Genomic DNA, 19552 nt, shown 5'->3' on the forward strand with positions numbered 1-19552 from the left:
ATAAATGACGTCACGCACCTATGGGGGGGGGGGGGGTCAGACATTTGTGACAATGTGTGACGAGGGCGGGGGGGTATGAGAAATGTGCCGTCACATTAAAATGCGCAACTTTAAATAAATATAGACAACACGTTCTACTTTCAAAATGGAAATGTGGTTTTGGGGGGGGGGGGGCAGAGCTTTGTGACGTCACATTTGGGGGGTCTGACTTTTTGTGACGCCGTGTAACGAGGGGGGGGGGGGTCAAAAATCGTCCAAAATCGCGTGACGTCATTTATGGACGGCCCCTTTGTAGTGTAACAGACCCAGATGAAACAGCAACATGAATGATTTAATAACGGGTGATACCTAGATGGACACCCTGTATAATACCATGCACGAACTGCTGCTACGATCGGTCTGCATGGTAACACTCACTCTGTGGTACGGCAAGGGCGGTAACATTGATAAGGGTGGACTGAGTTCACAGAGGCGATCGAGAACACCTATGTGGAGTTGAACTTCTCACCCGAACACTAAGGTGTGTGTGTGCGCGCATGTGACACCGACAAGACTGAATGAAATGTTCCCCACGATTTATTTGTAAATTGCAAAAAACACTAACAAGAGATGAACAAAAACCAGCACAATAAAACACCATGACCTGGAAAGGCATCGTCAAGGCCTCGGAGTCACACAACCTAAACCCACAATAATTAGACGTGCTGCCGTTGCCGGCTTCAAATAGTTATTATTGATAAGAGAAATACACATTATAAAATGACCACAACCGATCCAATGCTATAATGGCAATCCCCATAAATTTTAGCAAAAAATTATATATTACCACTTCAATGCAACCCAACGTGTCAACAAAACCTGGTACAGACCAAATCCTCGATATTCATTTCACCTTTATTTAACCAGGTAAAAAAAACTTGAGGTTAAAAAAACCTCTCTGGCAAGAAATCAGCAAAAAGAAATCACGACACACAGAGAAAGATCCCCCGTATAGCCTTAGCAGACTGTAGGGGCAAGTGCTGTTAGCGAGCACCTATGAAGGCCAGAACTGTACACGAGGGAGTGGGTGGCCAACACCACGCCCGACCGCCTTTGTCTCCCCAGTGGCGATGTTTACACACTGCACCAGGTACTCATTTGAGGCTGATTAGACCTAGGGGAGGCCCAGAACCGGTTCAGATAATCGTCACTGGTGCTGGCCGTGAGCGGGAATCGAACTCGGGTCGCCGGGTTCATAGCGCTAATCGCTACACTACCGCTCCCACATACACCCACATACACCCACCCACACACACAATACGCGTACATGTGGCAGACGAACATTGCGGACAGGCGGGGAAGGCAGCAACGCGGTGAGCCAGTGCCAAGTTCAAGCCCTGCGGTCCTCTTAACTATGCAGGCGTTATCAGCCAACGAATCAGTCTTTTTGCGGGAGGAAACCTGAGCGCCTCGAAATAACACCCGCGTGCGAGGTGGAAACACACCGTCCCATACGGACGGAACACGTGGGCTCCACTTGTGTCATACCGTCTTCTCCTGGCGAGTCAGGGTTATGGCACCTTCCCATGGGAAAGGGAGTTGTGTAAAACATGTTGTGATACACCAACGAGTTCGTCTCCAGTGCTGGGTAACAGGCGCTAGTAGCTGCTGCCACCACCACCGCCCAGCTAATAATATATCACAAAAAATGTACTACATTCACACAGCGCAACTTGGAATTTATTTATCATCAAGCCAGGGCGGATTGGTGGCACAGCGGTTTTGGCATGAACCCGGAAAGTTCGTGTCCTGGCCTCTGCCCACGTCAATATTGAGAGTACTTGAACAGGTCCTCGCAAAAACCTTCCCCATCTCACCTCGCGTAAATAAACCCACACTGACCAGCATGGTGAAGTATGGTCAAACAACCCATGGAATGGCGTTCTTGCAGCAGTAAAACAAAGGGCTGTTATCAGTTATCAATATTAAATGTTCCCTACAATTGGAATGTGGTGTGTACTAGGGTTCAATTGATAGTACATTATATTATTATACGTTGTCTAAACTGCTAAAAGTGCTTTAAAAGTGGAACTACTAGAAGTAATTTGACATCAAAGCAACGTAATGACATTACAACTAAAACGTTCCTTAACCTATGGCAATCCATTGGGCATAACACCGAGAACATTCATCAGCCAATCTCCCCAATATATACTCTAAATGCAGTGCAAAACAATGTCATATTGAACGTGGAAGTCGTATAGGAAGTCGTGGATCAGTACACTTTATACATCACTCAGATATTTTAACACAGCAGCATCAGCAAATAAATGTCGGCTTAAATTTCTGCATAGTTGGCAACGTTTCGTTTGTACAGTAGATTGCGTCACTATTGCCCCAAAAGTTCACAGTAAAACTTTACACATCATCAAACAAAGGCGCTTTGAGTGCGTGTGTATGCATACCAAACGTTGAACCTACGTACGCACTTAATATACACACACACTTGCCGTGTAGTGAATTGTTAACACCACATCTTGAAAAAACAAATGAGGAACTGGTCTCGACAATAAAAAAAATACCTCACAATCGAGGGCGTCATTTCGTTCTGCTTGCTGTACAACAAAGCCCACTAACAATGTCACGCGTAGGTAGGTTTTGCAGCCTCTCTTCCCTTGAATCGAAATGCGGTCTTCCGGCGTTGGGGGGCCACGTGTTGATGGATTCGTCTCCGGAATTGAACTCCGTGAAACAACACGTGACCGCAGTAGCTTGAGAGAAGACATTCTCTCAATGCGTGGCCTGACTCGGAATGCCCACGGCTTTGTAATCCATTCATCGCGGACACATCACCGCCCGCGATGGCTCGCACAAACAATTATTCAGCTGCGATAATTCATTGGGAGAGGGGAAGTTCCTTAACTCCATCCGTGGTCGTTGACCGGTTACAGGCATTAACAGATTAAAAAATAAAAACTTCGACAACTCTTTGACGCAAGCTCGTTTTGCCAAATCCGTATCAATATAATTTTGAAGAAAGCGTCGCAATGCAGTACATAGTTTCCCTGCAGTGCAAACACCAAGCGAGTCTCTGAGATGTTATTAGTGCACCCTTATGAAATACGCACTTGGTAAAAACACTTACACGAAAAACCGAGGCTATAAAAACAGGGACTGCTTGGGAAGCGACACGAAACAAACGGATGGGTGTTGATGACGCTCGGAGTGAAGAGGGAACTTGTCACCAATGATAAAGACACAAACTATGATTTCACGACAACACCCACAAACTTGGAGGTTGTCTAATCAAGGCGATAAGGATGTATACCTGGTCAGAGATCGCAAGGTAGACAACGGACAGATGACATTAGCAAACAGACGGAAATGCAGATTAAACAACTCGGCGAGACCAACGTCGGCACAGAGCGAAGTGGAGGTAAGTGCTACACAGTCCGCTAGACCTCTTGGGCAGAGGACGACGACACTTGGGGCGGCGACGCTTGCGATGACCCCAATTGCAAACGCCACCGTGGGTCACAGCAGAACAAAGTCCTCGGAGGAGCTGTGCTTGACGAAACTCCCGCTCTTGGACGAAATGTGGAGCAGTCTGACGCGCCGCTCCGGGCGTGGCTCATCCTCCACGTAGTCCCTGCTGTGCCCCTCGACGAAGCTGAACACCGGGTAGCTCTCCTGCTGCGGCGTCCTTCCGGAATGCGCGCCGCCTGTCCTGCCGGAATGCGCGTCGCTCGTTTGCGACGGCGTTGCGAGTACCTTCACGGGATTTCACCAAGATCAGAACGAAAAACGTCAACTCCGCATGGGACGCTGAGTCTATTCATAGATTGCACATTGTAATGGACTCTTTGTTGTGGTCGATTGCATTTTTTTTTTTACAATGGTGATTGGCCCCTACACTTTCTAACGCAAAGGTGCGAAAACCTACAACCGGCTGCAAATGGGGAGCATATACGTTTGAGTAAAGTACAATACAACAATAGATTTGGCTGCACTGCCCTCTGCTGATTACATTACCCAGCAGCAGCATCCTAGAATAACCTGTTTTGTGCAAGGTTGGTCAACCATCATAGCAAAGTCCAGACTCAAGCCCGCTTAATTTCCGAGGTCTGATAAGATCAGGTGCATTCCCAGTCATTCAGTAAATGGCCACATCAGGAACAATGCAAGACTTAGAAACAGTTGTTACACGTCACCCGAGTTGGTCGAGATTGCCGGCTCTGAATTCACCTGCGTCACAGTGCAACAGAATGCACTGAAGTCTTCTTTGGTCCGACAGTAAAATCCCAGAGTGCAACTTGGGTCCATTTTGGTGAACGCTGTTTTTCGCGGTGGACAGCAGTGATATGACTGACAAGGGAAATAACCAAAACATGTAAATGTTAATATGAACATCTATTTCAAACCAAACTTTATATTTGACCAGGTAAGGCCCACTGAGCTCTATAGCTCTTTTTCAGAAACGACCAGCCCACAAATGATTGCTCAACTAAGTGGCTCCACATTTACAGCAGCGAAATACTCTAAATACATGTTTATAAATGTGGAGGGAAAAACCGGAGGACACGGAGAAGAATCCACGCGACCACAGAGAGAACATGCAAACTCCAATATACAGCAGCAGGCGTCAGGGTCGGGATCGAACCCATGACCTCCTGCATACCAGGTGAGGTAGTTAACATCTTGCCACCGTGGCGCCCCGTCTGGGGTGGAACAGTGGTTCAGATAATGCACAATGAACCCAGCAAATCCAAGTTCGATTCGCGGCTGCGGCTTAATAGTATGGCGGCTTAATAATATGTAGACCAGAGGACGCCAAAAGGCCTTTTGGCGTCCTCTGGTCTAACACCTTTTGAGACGAGGCTCCAAAGAAAGCTGTCTCTGGTGTGGACCACTCGGTTTCAAAGACAATGCATATATTATCAGAGTATAATTCTTTGGTTTTTTATCAGAGTATGTTTTTTGTTTGCATTCTGGCCACACATTTTGTGGTTAATGCAAACACGATTCCTTGTAAAAGGTGCTTTAACATCTTAACACGTGTTTGGTTGCCAGAAAAAAGGGGAAAACCTCTTCTCATATTTTGGTACTGGCAAAGGAGATCCCATGAAGTATGTAGACGTTTTCTTTGCACCGTACGCAGACAACCGTGCCGATGTCAGTGGTTGTGATGTCTGAAACTGGCCTTGGGACAGCAGCCCAAACCAGAGTGGTGAAGTATGGTCAGACAACCCACCCTGACCGAAACTGTGGACTGACTGTTGTAAATTATTCTCATGTGTCTAAACATTTGGTAAAAACTGTTTTGCAATTTTTTTGTATGGAAATTTACTAAAATAAAAAAAAATTCATACATCAACTGTAAAATCTGGCTGTGTGAGGTCCACCATTGGCTGGCAATAATGTGGATCCAGGTAAATGAGGTCATCATCTGTGGAAACATAAAAAAAAAAGTTAATGAAGACTTAAAATATAATTAAATCAGCCATTCAGTGAACACAAGTGTAGAGATCAAGCTTGTCGTATAAACTTTGAGCACATTTTTTATGATGTTATTGCACTTGTTCACCAAGAAAAGCGTCGCCGAGTCTCATGACTCTCTTTTCAGGAGGCTCCTGCCAAGTTTTTGCGCAGTGGCGGGCGATGATTGCTATGTATAGTAATTTGCGGGCAATTGTTAAAATTTGGGAAATGTGGGCCATGATGCTGGCACACAATGGCCTATTCTTGCGAAACGACGTCACGGGATCTTGAACATCCAGTATTAAGCCGCCAAAATAAATATCGCAGCTGTGACCAATAAACTAACATCTTACACTTGGGCTGAGCGGCTCGCGATCGGAATGTTTGAAGTTCAAATTATGGCTGGGGTTTTGACTCAATTCATCATGCGTCCGGAGAATTCAATAGTGGTTGGATCCTCGTGGAATTTTTGTCACTAGTTCAGGGCTGTAAACAGGAGCGCACTGCCTCGATACTAAATTCAGCAGGAAATCAATAACTTTTTTTTGTACAATATAAAAAAGAACCAATACTTCAATCAAACCATCACTTTGAATCATGCCAATCCATCAATTGGCAAGGGGGCGAATCATTACGCGGTGGTGTTATACGGTATTAACCTTGGTAGCCAACAAAGTAGAGGGAGTGCTTTGGTTTGCCTCCGATGATTCCAATGCAGCTGTCCATCTCGAGCATGCCCTGCCAAAGTACAGCGCGAAGAATAATTCACAGCTCACTCAAATCAATCGTGAAAACAGTTGTTCAGAATTTTCCACCTTATATCGCATTCATACAATTTCCCAAAACACTGAGTGTTAAACGCTTGTCATCCATCGGATGATTTCCTCTGCCGTTGTCCTAAGTCTCAGATCCGTGGGGTCCCAGCCAGCGAGCACACAGAGCACCTGAGCAATAAAAGTCACCTGTTCACGTTCAGCCTTCAGTGGGCCAGAAGTTTGTACTTGCTGCTCTTTTGTTTTTTGCGTTTCACAAGATGATCAGGAGTTAGATGCCACTGTCGAGGTCTGCTGACCACGGCAGAACTTCTCTTGTACCGTATGTATCGGAGGTGCGAAAGACTTCAGGGAGAGAGTTCATGTCGGATTTTCCCTTCCTCCATTGCAGGAACGCAGACCTAGAGTAGTTTACGACAAGTTCCATAGTTTTGGTTGCCTTTCATTTTCCATTCATGAAGGAGATGGTTGCGCAGCGGCCTGTTTGTGATCCAATGTGGTTGACGGTCACACCGGTGTCTTCGGGGAATGGCTTGGTGACTTAAAAGGAAGATTTTTCGATTTAAAGCTTTCGTGACTGCAGGGATTCATCTTCTTGGTTCTTTCGGTAAAGTTCCTTCCCTCTATTACTGCTAACCCTACTCCCTCCCTTTGATGCTGCTAATCCTGCATACTGCATATGGCACGGGCATAATATGACTTTGAAACCCCCCCCCCCCCCCCACCTCCTACGCATTCCACAAGTAGTGACTAATCCCATATCTGCATTTCCCATAAATATGCAAAATTCCTCTTGATATGCAAATTACTTTGTCAAGGCGCCCCTTCCCCCCTCCAACCCAGCTTAAATATACGCTGCCAAGCCTAGTGGTGCCCATTCAGACGCTGTCTTCCCGACAGACCTGTTCTTCACCTGAGGACGGCTGCTTGCTTTGTGGCCCGAAACGTCGTGAGAATTATTTTATTATGTTTTATTTGTATTATTTTATTACTTCCCTTCTACGTGACTTACCGAAAGAACCAAGAAGGTTAAAGGAAGATGTTGCGGGGTTTACCGTGAAATTAAGACGAAAGCTCAAGATCGGGCCTCACCTTCACGCAAGCGATGTACACCGGGTTGAAGTGTTCTCCGCCGAGACGCACAGGAATGAGGATGAACACGGACCTCCAACCGCTGCCTTGCTCCGAGTTGCTGGCCGGGCTGGGATTTCCCCCCACGATTAGTTCACCGTCCCATCCGGGCCCCATCGGGTGGGTAGCGTGGCTCTGGCCGACTGCTACGTCGCTGGCTTCCTCCCGACACAGGTCCATAATATCGCCCTTGTACACTGAAACAGCAACAGCTCAATTCTCAACGCGGCAAACTCGAGTAAGCGAGGTGTGATACACTGCTAATACTGTGTGCGTGTGTGTATGTATATTAAGCCCTTTGTTAGAGCACTGCTTGATGAAGGCCTCTCCACACCACGTCATTCAAGGGAGTTGTTTAACCATACTTCACCATGCTGGTGAATACGAGTTTAAATGGGGGGGTGGCAAGGAACTGGCTTCTGAATTAACTCGCCACTGATGTTAGTTGCCGCTCGGAATCGAACTCAAGTTAGCCGGGTTCGCAGCGCTTGAACCATTGTGTCACCACTTCACCCATTGTACCGTTTACTTTGCCTCGTAAAGACGTAACAAGACCGTGTTCCTGAATGACTTCAAAGCTTCGTTAACACAAAAAAAAACTTGAAATTTACTTTCAGCATGCAATTATACTGCAATAATGCCACTGCAATGATGACATCACTCTAATGATCACTGCAGTGAAGGTATTAGAGTCCTATGGCAGTCTCACTCCACAGTAACACCGCTTGGTGCTGCACAGACTGATTGACAAAGCTTCGATTTTATTTCATACAGCCCAGGGCGGCACACCTTAGCTAATATATCTACGGGGAGCAATTTACAGCTGGGCAAGTGATTAGTGACATAGTGTGCGAGACGCCCACCTGTGCAGTCCTGCGCCACGTACATTACTGTATTGTGCAGAAGCTTATCTTCAACTTCTGCAATAGCCTTTCTGCAAAAGATAGTAAAGTAATCAGATACATGTAAACCTCAAGTCAATATCGTAATTCATTTATTTATATTTGGAGACTCCGTCACACCGCGCACATAAACGCCGTGACCCACCAGAAATCAATCCTCTCGTTCTTCACCAAGCACCCGTCGTTGCCAAAATTGCCGTAGCTATAAACAAAACTTTGAAACTTTGATTAGCGCATGGTGTAGAGCTCGTCGAGAGGAATAGATTGCCTATCGTTTGCCTTCAACAGACATAAAATGACGTCGCAACGCAGTTCATGTGAGAGCCGGGGGCTTATGGGACCCTGGGGTCCCGCCATAAGGTTCATGTAATCATTACAAAACGGATTCATGAAATGACAAATTAACTAAAACCAAAGTCTGTGTATAAATCCGATGAAGAAAAACATCAGTTCACAGTGTGAGGAGTGGTAGTCTAGCGGTTATGGCGCAATGCTACGAATCCGACGACCTAAGTTCGATTCCAACGCATGGCCAACACCAGTGGCAATTATCTGAACCGGTCTTGGACCTCTCCTAGGTCGACTCAGCCTCAAATGAGTACCTAGTGCGGTGTGTAAGCATTGCTACTGGGGAGACAAAAGTGGTCACGGGTGGTGCTGGCCACCCACCCCATTGTGTCCGGTTCCGGCCTTCGTAGATGCTCGCTAACAGCACTTGCCCCTCAAGTCTGTTCAAGGCTACACGGGGGATCTTTGTTGTTGTTTGGTGCTGGGAGGTGCGAGTTTTGTGGTTTCTCACTTGAGGATGTGGGCCGTGACGGCCGGTCCATACCAGTCGCCCGCTCGCTTCCTCGAACTCCTGCTGAGACGCACGAGGTTGTGGATGCCGAACGGAGCGTCTGGCGTGTCTGCAAACCAGCGGATGATATTCCGGTGGACAGCAACCTCTGCCAAGATGGCCTGGTTAGAGATCACCGAGGGAGATAGAAAAAAAAAAATGTAAAAAAGATCCCACGTGCAACCTACGTGTGACTGTTGGGGCACGTATTGCTGTGAAAGCACTGCGCACAAGGAATGTGGTGCGATCAGCTCCACGCTCCACCGCCTTTGTCTCCCGAGTGCTTCCGTTTACACACCGCAGCAGGTACTCATTCAAGGTTGAGGCAGTCAAGGAAGAGGCCAGTAGTAGTTCGGATATCATTCGCTACTCTTGGTAGACGTGGCAGAGAAACGAATTCGGGTAGTCAGGTTCACGGGGGCTGTGCACCGACCACTACATCACTCTTCATGGTTCTTTCGGTAAAGTCACGTAGAAGGGAAATAATAAAATAATAAAAATAAACATTATAAACTATGTTTTATTTTTCTTATTTTTTATTCTTTTATTATTTCCTTCTACGTGACTTTACCGAAAGAACCAAGATGAATCCCTGCAGTCACGAAATCTTTAAATCGAAATTTACACTACATCACTGTTATTCATTCTCACAGTTCAATACTACATACTTATTGTGCATGTTATGTAGTTTTCAGAAGTGGGTGGAACAAGTTAAGCCATAAATTGTACGCTATGATGGATTGTAAGTGCAGCAACTTGTGACAGGACAGAGAACATCAACTCGCTGTTTTTGAAAAATTGCAAAAACCTATAATGGACACGAAACATTGAAAACCTAGGCCCTCAATGGCACAGTACTGGCCGTGGAAACAGCCCCTTAAACCACAGTACAATTTGTCCATTTTCTTGGTTCTTTCGGTAAAGTCATAGATTGGAAATAATAAAATAATAAAAAATAAAACATTATAAAATAATTCTCACGACGTTTCGGCCACAACGCAAGCAGCCTTCCTCAGGTGAAGAACAGGTCTGTCAAGGAGACAGAGTCTGACAGGTCTGTTCACCTGAGGAAGGCTGCTTGCGTTGTGGCCGAAACGTAGTGGGAATTATTTTATTATGTTTTATTTTTTATTATTTTATTATTTCCAATCTACGTGAATTTACCGAAAGAACCGAGAAGATGAATCCCTGCAGTCACGAAAGCTTTAAATCGAAATTTAATTTGTCCATTGTGCACGCACCTTTTGGTCATCGGACGAAAGGAGAACACTTGCAGGCTGCGAGTAGACGTGACTGCCCGCGTGCTCCGCTGCCACCACCAGAAAGTCAGAATCTCCTGGAGACTGCGTCTTTTTCTGCGACTCGTTCTCCGACTCCAAGAGACGTACGGCCTCGCTGCACTGCCAGTCTGAAAACACGGGCGCAATAGCCAGCTACCTGAAAAAGTTACCGCCGTAATTTTCCTACTCGCCATCAACATTCACCTCTTCTTCTTGGCTCTTTCGGTAAAGTCACGTAGAAGGGAAATATAAAATAATAAAAATAAAACATAATAAAATAATTCTCATTATTTTAATAAAATAATTCTAGTAATAAAATAATTCTCATTATTTTAATAAAATAATTCTAGTAATAAAATAATTCTCATTATTTTATTATGTTTTATTTTTATTATTTTATTATTTCCCTTCTACGCGACTTTACCGAAAGAACCAAGAAGATTAATCCCTGCAGTCACGAAAAATTTAAATCGAAATTCAACATTCCCCTGTTTTCCATCGTGGCTACACATTTTCGTTATCCTTTTTGTCATTTTAAAGACATTCCTGTTGCACACCGCCCTGGCTGATGCTCATTTAAGATCAAGCCGACACTGGGGAGGCCCAGGACCGGTTCAGATAACCATCGCCGATGTTGGCCGAGCAGGAACTTAACCCGGCGAGTTCTTCGCGCAGTGCGCTAACCACGACACGTCGGCAATACGCGGAGACAAACGTGACATCTAAAAAATTCACCTCGGCCAAGCAGGTGCAGCATGAGCCCCTGCGCCAACAGCATCTGCCCGCTGCGCAGCATGCAGCCCCAGCCCGTGTCCGTGGTCAGGCTGGAGCCCTCCAGCGGGGCAAACTCTCGCCGGTACGTGATCCAGACGCGTGTCGCAAAGTCCCGCCTGAACGCTGTGAAGTCGGCGCATGCCGCGGGGGGCGTCGTCCCACCGCGTCTCTCGCCATCGCCGTCGACGTTCCAACTCGGTGTCACCGAGACCTGCTCCGGCTGCGCGGCCGCCCGCCGGCTTCCTGGTGCCATCTGCGACAGTTCGGATATTCGTGCGCCCGATTGTCGTTCACTTCAGGGCATGTAAATCATTCACTCGGCACCAGAGCGGACAGGAATGACATGGAAAAAAAGCACTAGCAACATAAATGTGATATGATGATCGTCAACAGTGGAGGACTTGCTGCTTTAAGTTTGTGGGCCCAGCGGTCTCCATAAAATATGTAAGCTGGGCATCTCCAATGAATTACTGATTCAGACAAATATGTCCGATTCGTATGTATGTTTGCATGTTGAACTTCTTTTACACCGTAGCCAAACATACTAATCGTAGGTACGGGGGAGAGAGGCGAGGAATCCTACTCCTCCATAATTACTGTCACCTGTCCCACTATAATAGAAAAGACTGCCAATCTTCTTAAGTACAGGAGTTCTCACCATGGGGGAGGCCTTCATCCAGCAGTGGATTGACCACGGCTGATGATGAACGATTCACCTAATTAAATTAACTGTTACAATTCGGCATCACAGGATTCAGAATCGATTATTGTTTCGTGTGCCCAATCTCGATTGTATCGTCTGTGTGTACTCTCCCGGTTGTACTGTACGTCCAGGCATACTCCGGTTTACGCCCAGGATATGTTCCTAAAAACCAGAACGGAAATCAGAAATGACTTCAATTGAAGCATTTTCGGTGGATCGTAAGGTGCTGTAAGGTGATACAGTACCTAAGCAGATGATGCTCACTAACCCATTGCGCATTTATACTGTATGACCATCGGTTTAATAAGTGTATATTATTATTAGTTTATCGTGTAGAAATTGTTGACACTTTTAGAAAAATAGTCGCCATGAATATGGTATGTGGGAAAACAAATATTAATGGCATACACCTGAAAGAGACTGTAGCCAGTCCCGCCTGAATGTTCGCCGTGGAACATTAAAACATGTGGGGCTTAATATGGTTAAGCTCGGAAACCTCGAGTACGTTATGGCGAGGCACACAATGCTTAGAATGGGATTGGATATCAATGAGTTGAGTACTTTATAGCGAAAGTACATAAAGCGGGAGGGCGTAAATCAAGGTGTTACTGTACATATCGTTTTATTTGTTCGCTATCGATGGCGAGATGTTATCTATCTCGCCTGGTATGCAGGAGGTCGGGGATTAGATCCAGACCCTGACACTTGTGTATATTTGGAGTTTGCGTGTTCTCTCTCCCCGTGGTCATGTGGATATTCTATCCGGGTCCTCTGTTTGTTCTCCCTCCACATTTAGAAACGTACGTTTACATTCGATTATTTGTCTGCATGATAAGCCACTTCGTTGAGCTATAATTTGTGGCCAGGTCACTTCTGAAAAAGAAGCTTGTAAAATACAAAAATAAAATACAAAATTGTGATTTGCTTACCTTTTCTATGCATTGCACTCCTATCGTGTGTCAAAGCCAAGCTTTGATCAAACTGGGATTAGAGTCATCCTGGTCGCTAAGCTAATGTCCTGAGCCCTCTCTTCCCCTGCACCCCCCCTCTGCCCCCCTCCCACCCATGTATTTAGGCTTTGCCAACAAATCACAAAGGGATGGGAGCGGTGGCACAATAGTTAGCACCTCCAGCCGGGCGGTGGTGGCTATACATGCCTCTAATCCAGCACTGTGAAGGCAGCGAGGGTTGCTGGACAGTTTGCAAATGTCATTGAATTCCCTTCGCCTGGAAGTCGAGGAGGTGCCCGTAGCCTGGCTTGCCAGGAGAAGGCGGTGGAGCAAATGTCAACCCCATCTGTGCCATCTGTACAGGATAGCGTTTGTCACCCTGATAACACCTTGATATGTTTTTGTATTGTTTGTTGTTGTTACTTTTTGACCCACCCCTATTGGACATCCGTGAAAAAGACGTTGATAGCTCACCAGATTCCTCCAGTCTAAAGATTCTGATATTAGGCTATGTGTTGTAAATTATAAACAGATGATTCTTGATGACGTGCAATTCCATGCGTGTATTGTGAGCATAAGAATTAATATAAATTAAGCTCTCAAAAGATGCCTATTGCATTTCAAGATTATCTGGCCCAATTATGCGCTCAGGTCTCGCATCCATTCTGGGTAGATAACATGAGTATGGTCTTCTTATGGAGATGCTCACCGCCACGGGAATATGAAAAGATGACTCCAACATCTATGCTTGATTGAGCAGAAACACACTTCACTTGGACTTGTGAACATTGACAATATGAAGCTTCATGAGGAGACACCTAAGAAGCACCCATGAAAAATGTTAAGATCAACTCGCCTTTTGAGATGCAGTTGTACTTCTTGCTAAGCAGACAGATGGCGGAATGTCGATTGAAGCTGGTCTTCGTTTTTACAACCCATCCTGTGAACACAGACATGCATGGTTACCCAACAGATTATTTTTAAATGCATTTAATGGGAGAGATCATGATGTCAATGCCCGTGCTTGACATCGTTCCATGTGGAAATCAACTTGGCCTTAAACTTGTGATAAATTACAAGTATGTTATACTCATCGTCAACACTCACCTACTCCCATTGAGGCTTCACATTTTGTGTGTCGGTAACCCCTTTGTTATTTTACTGAGATACCTGTTACCGAACGAGGTTCTCATTCAAGGCTGAGTCAATGTTGGGGAAGCCGAGGACCGGTTCAGATATTCACCGATGTTGGCCGTGAGTGGGAATCAATCGGTTTGTTGGGCTCGTAGCACAGCGCAGCGCAAACCATTGCGCGACACTGGGCCATACATTCACACACTGCACAAACAGTTGTCAGGATAAATTGCGATTCGTCAATTACCGTGTTTCACATTGTTCCACACGGAGATCAACTTGGCCTTCAGCTTGTCCACCTCGTCCACCTCCACATCTTCGGTACACTGAGTATGGCCGTTGCAGTCAGCCGACCCCGGCATCTTGCCTCCATGCTCTCGCTCAAGCTCCTTTGTCATTGGGGCCGGCCGAGATGAAGGGCAGATAGTAAAAATGTCACCTACAGCAAAGGGTCAAATGAGATTTAGAAGCACTGAAAATTGCTTACATTTATGAAAAACTCAAAACATTAATACTTTGCCTTACAGAGGCAAACATATAATAGGTGATAATTTGGGCAATGGTCCCATGTCTTAGCAGATGTTTGATATTTTTTTCCCTCTGTAAAGCAGTTGTATTTACGAATGTGTTGAATATAATTTGTACCCACTACCTAATGCAGTATGAATATTTTTTGCTTACATTTAGGGTCATATTCCTATCTTAACAAAACACCTTTGTTATCTGATATTTAACAAATCAATAGGATTTTAGCTCAATACTCAAATAGTTATTTTCAACCAATACATGTTTTAAAATAGATTTTCCATCCAAAGACGAAAAGAATCACGACACTTTTTTTTTACTCTAACGGAATGTGATGCATCTGCATTTCATGTAAAACATTAAGTGTACCACCCTTGGATGCAACGACAAGCGATGTAGCAACAAGGGCAATGAACAAAGGCAAGTCTATTGCTGCAGCGTAACTCGTGGGAGTTGAGGGAGCTGTAAATGTGTCAAGTGCAATGCCACATTTTTTTTCAACCTATTAAACACGGCAGAAAGATAAAAATAAAAATCACTGATGCAAAGAGGTGCTCTTAAAAGAGTCGGTGTGCATTATGTCAAGATGTCCATTATGAACTTATTCTCTCCAGTGCCCTTGACCCGGCTTCATCTTCCCATCAATCCAATATGAAGTAAAAACCATACTTTAATTCATCCATATTGTATTCCGTTCTCAATTTCTTTGGAAATGGTCATTGAATTTCAAACCCTCTATTAAAAGTCAAAGCAATCGGTAGGCAGATCTCCACTAGTGGTCCTGAGTCAGTGGTGGAAATTGCACATTTCAATGGCAAGGAACTAATTTTTCCACGTTCACGGATGACATCATCGTCAGCCACCGTCTATCCACTGCTGAATGAAGACCTGTCCCGAGCTGTCACCACCTTTCATGGTCCTGCAATGTAACAAGCCATGTACTGCCTGCAGCACGAGCTAATAACACATTCCTGCGGAGGGAGCTGGTAGAACATTGGATTGCTCGGTCAATGGCCAGGGTCAATGGTGGCGTGGTGTATTCCGCAAATATGCCCGACTGTGAGGGCGGGCACAAGCCTGCGTGAGTAGGTTAAACGTTGAGTTTTATAAGGGCACCACGGGGTGACCAGCCCCTCCCCACCGAGCCCCACCCCTCCCATCCAGCCCCACCCCTCCCACCCAGCCCCACCCCTCCCACCCAGCCCCACCCCTCCCACCCAGCCCCACCCCTCCCAACCAGCCCCACACCTCCCACCCAGCCCCACCCCTCCCACCCAGCCCCACCCTCCCCACCCCACCCTCCCACCCAGCCCTCCCCTCCCCACCCAGCCCCTCCCACCTCCTCCACCCAGCCCCACCCCTCCCATTTTTGGATGCACGACAGGACAGACACAATAATCCCCTGTGGGCTGGTATAACCAGGAGGTTCCTATCAGTATGATCCCTCTATCTCTGCGGTGGACATTCTCTTAGACATGTTCCCTCCTTTGGCTGTTACTCCATTGATATTCTTGACCAGGTGGCCATGATCCCTTCCAGTGACATCTAATTATCATTTCAACCGGCAACACACTCAGCATTCAAACAACTCTCAAAGACAGAGAGTGCCGCAGAGGGCACGAGTCAACAGACAAGTTGGAAGGCTTGCCAGTTTGGTGAGCTGGCTCCAACATGCCCAAGCTCTGCAGTACTCTATATATTAAGATGTTTTCAGGCCATTGGTGTGTGTGTGCATGTGGTAAGAAACTGGATTACCTGGAGAAACCCCACACAAGCAAGGGGGCAACAATATATAGTTCATATTTTCTGTCCTGCCTTCTCCTGCAAGCCATGGTATGGCATCTTAATGCCCACTGGGAAGGGAGTTGCATATCCCTCACCTCCACAGAGCTGGGTTACAGGCATGCACCACCAACCCTAAACCCACTTACCTTTCAAAACTCAATATATCAAACTTGCATATGTTCTCCTAATCCACACGTTCCTCTTTCTCTTCACGCAATTTCAAACACGAATCTGTTTTTATCACACCCCCCCCCCCTTCATATTATATGTATATATATTCGACAGCGTTTTCCAAGTATGACTGACAAATATCCTCAATAGTTTAGTGAATTACACACGTGTATATACTAGGGAATGACGTGGAAATATAGTTTCACTCTCGATATATTTCAGATAAAATATAAATTGACTATAAGGGCACCCCCTTGGAGTAAGGTCAGGTGTGTTCACATCATGTTTCCCCTTGTCCTTCCAACAGTGAAAAGCAGAGTTGTTGCTTATAACGGAACTGTGCTTTTAAGGTGTCAATTACAGATTATACTGCATGCGTATTTTAATATATTTTAAGGGCTATTACGATAGTATTCAGTAATGTAGTTTAAAACAAAAGGGGTGCGTTCAGGTTATGTTTTGCAAGAGACATCAAAATCACGAATTTGTGTAACATTGAAGTGTTGAAGACACTCAATATGTGCGTTCAATTGTAACAATTCACACCAGGCCCGTTACTGTACATCATTCACATTCAAGATCGTTCCAACAACTTGTACATTTGTGTAAGGGGAAAAAAACACACCTGGTTTACCCTTATTCTTGTACAGGTAAATTGAGTTTCCAGGTCCATAAGGCGCAAACAAAGTCTATTTGTTTGTAGTTCTCCCTTGTGATATGACTTTGTATGATAGACGTTAACATTTATAAGGGCACAGGTGACCAATAAGGTCTGAATTGGTCTGTAATATGGTAGGCACTGATAAGGGGTTGACAGGTAATTAATGCTCTTTGGTTTTTTCGGTAAAGTCACGTAGGTAAAAATAAAATAAAAATAAATTAAATCACGTTTCGGAGGCAACACAAGCTTCCGTCTTCAGGTGGCACCGTCACAGCAAAATTACTGTATCATTGATTACTGTATCAATTGATTACTGTATCATTGATTACTGTATCAATTGATTACTGTATCAATGATACAGTAATTTTGCTGTGACGGTGCCACCTGAAGACGGAAGCTTGTGTTGCCTCCGAAACGTCGTGATTTAATATATTTGTATTTTATTTTTACCTACGTGACTTTACCGAAAAACCCAAATAGTATGGACCCTTGCAGTCACGATAACTTCAAATCTAGGTAATTAATGGTGAGTGTACTAGTGGTGAGTGTAGTGGTGAGTGTAGTAGAGTGGTGAGATTAGTGGTGAATCGTGGTGAGTAGTAGTGGTGACTGGCTACTTGTTGGTGTTTCTCTCCTTGTGATGGGAATTTGTAGGATGGACTTTGAGTTCTATAAGGCCACGGGGTGATCAATACGGTCTGAATTGGTCTGTAATAAGGTAGGCATTGATAGGGGGTTGACAGGTATGATATAACAAGCAAGTCTTGGATAACATTTTGCGTACACAAACTATGCCGTTCTGTAGCAAACCGAGATGGGTCATTGGAAAAAGCATTTCCTCGTTCTTCAAGGACCACGTTTTTATCCCCGTCAAAAATATCTCTCTAAGCACCATACTTCACCAAACACTGCGGTAAGAGTAGACGTTCTTAGGAGTAAGATTATTTTAATTCGCATCGTGTAAACTCGATGGGTCTACTACGGGAGATCGTGGCCAACACGAGTGGCGATTGATTTCTGAACAGGTTCTGGGACATTCTTCACCAACTTGAACTGGAGGAATCAGTGAAGCATTGCCAAACCATCCCACTACTAGGGACCGACACGGCGGCGAGATGCTATGTATGGTAACTACCGAGAGTGGCAATATGTAAGCAACTTACACCTTACCAATCAACGAGGCCTAAATGGTTTGTGTACATATGCACTGTCAATAAACCGCTGATGAAATGCCAAACATAGGGCTTCGAAACTAGATACAGTACTATTTAGCAATTACGGTCATACTACTCACGTGGTTATGTAATACAAACATACATGTACGTTTCTATTCCATACATGTCTGTATGTACACTGCACTATGTACATTCGTTTGTCAATCCACTTTTGATTGAAGGCTTCCGAATCCGTGTTGGTCATGGGGGTTGTTTGGCCATACTTCACCACGCTGGTCACTGCGGGTTGGTAAAGGGGATGAGGGAGGCCGCTCCACACTCAACTCGCCACGGTTATCCATGGCAAGGAATATAACTCGAATGGGCCAGTTACCTTCAGCACTGTGACCATTCCACGTGTGCATACCCCTTACATTACACATACACACACACGTTACGTTTGTGATCGAACAATAACAATCTTCGAAGAGTCTGCGCGCACGTTTCATCAGTGAGTAAGTGTCAGAGCAAACAGCTAAAACAGACATCTCCAAAGACCTTACACACACCCCTCCCCTACCACCCCACCAAGTGTGGATCACGCCTACCGGAACAGGCGGCCCCTCTTCGGCAGGGCTTTTTATGATAGGCCGATAGAAGCCCGAGTCGGTAGGCCACAGTCGCCTGCACTCATCTTGTTTCCAACCGCCCAGCTCTCACTTCCGAGGCATGTTTGTTTAGAAGGGGATGTATGTTTATTTATAAAACATTGAAACCGATAATCTTCCCGAAACCAGCACAGCCTTCTCGCACGCTCAGATAGCGGGCCCTGTGAGCATGTTTAATCGCGAGGAACCATATGCCTTTCCGGAATCGAATCGAGTCAAGCTTCGCGAGAACGATTTGTGAACTGCGATTCCGACGGGTGATTTACCGCGAGCCCAGTGGGCACCTCTTATGAATCGAATCGAAAGAATGAAGTTTCATGCCGGTTCGATTCTATTACTATCGGATGCAGCATCTTTTCGCTACCGTATTCTCTGGATTGTAAGACGCCCCTGCAAATAAGAGGCACTCCAAAATCTTGTTCGCAGTGTCAATACGGTTGTACAGATCTGGCTATAACAACACATTCCTGCGGAGGGAGCTGGTAGGAACGTTGGTTTGCTCGGTCAATGGCCAGCAGGGTCAACGGCGGCGTGGTGTATTCCGCAAATATGCCCGACTGTGAGGGCGGGCACAAGCCGGCGTGAGTAGGTTAAACGTTGAGTTTTATAAGGGCACCACGGGGTGACCAGCCCCTCCCCACCCAGC

The 19552-nt window shown here is 45.6% G+C and overlaps 1 protein-coding gene across 1 annotated transcript; it reads right to left on the reverse strand.

Annotated features, from left to right (window-relative positions):
* Positions 1–560: 560 nt before the first annotated feature.
* Positions 561–19118, reverse strand: LOC133351873 (cysteine protease ATG4D-like). Its single transcript, XM_061567449.1, is given in 13 exon segments — positions 561–3750; positions 4225–4344; positions 5349–5425; positions 6117–6195; positions 7323–7558; positions 8225–8295; positions 9063–9223; positions 10343–10509; positions 11117–11381; positions 11383–11408; positions 13665–13748; positions 14190–14381; positions 18847–19118. Coding segments are annotated over 12 exon segments (1674 nt in total). The 5' UTR covers positions 14341–14381; positions 18847–19118; the 3' UTR covers positions 561–3513.
* Between the last annotated feature and the right edge of the window lie 434 nt (positions 19119–19552).

The sequence above is a fragment of the Lethenteron reissneri genome, chromosome 39 (genome assembly GCF_015708825.2).
Source record: "Lethenteron reissneri isolate LAM-NWPU_2019-01 chromosome 39, ASM1570882v1, whole genome shotgun sequence".
Lineage (NCBI taxonomy): Eukaryota > Metazoa > Chordata > Hyperoartia > Petromyzontiformes > Petromyzontidae > Lethenteron > Lethenteron reissneri.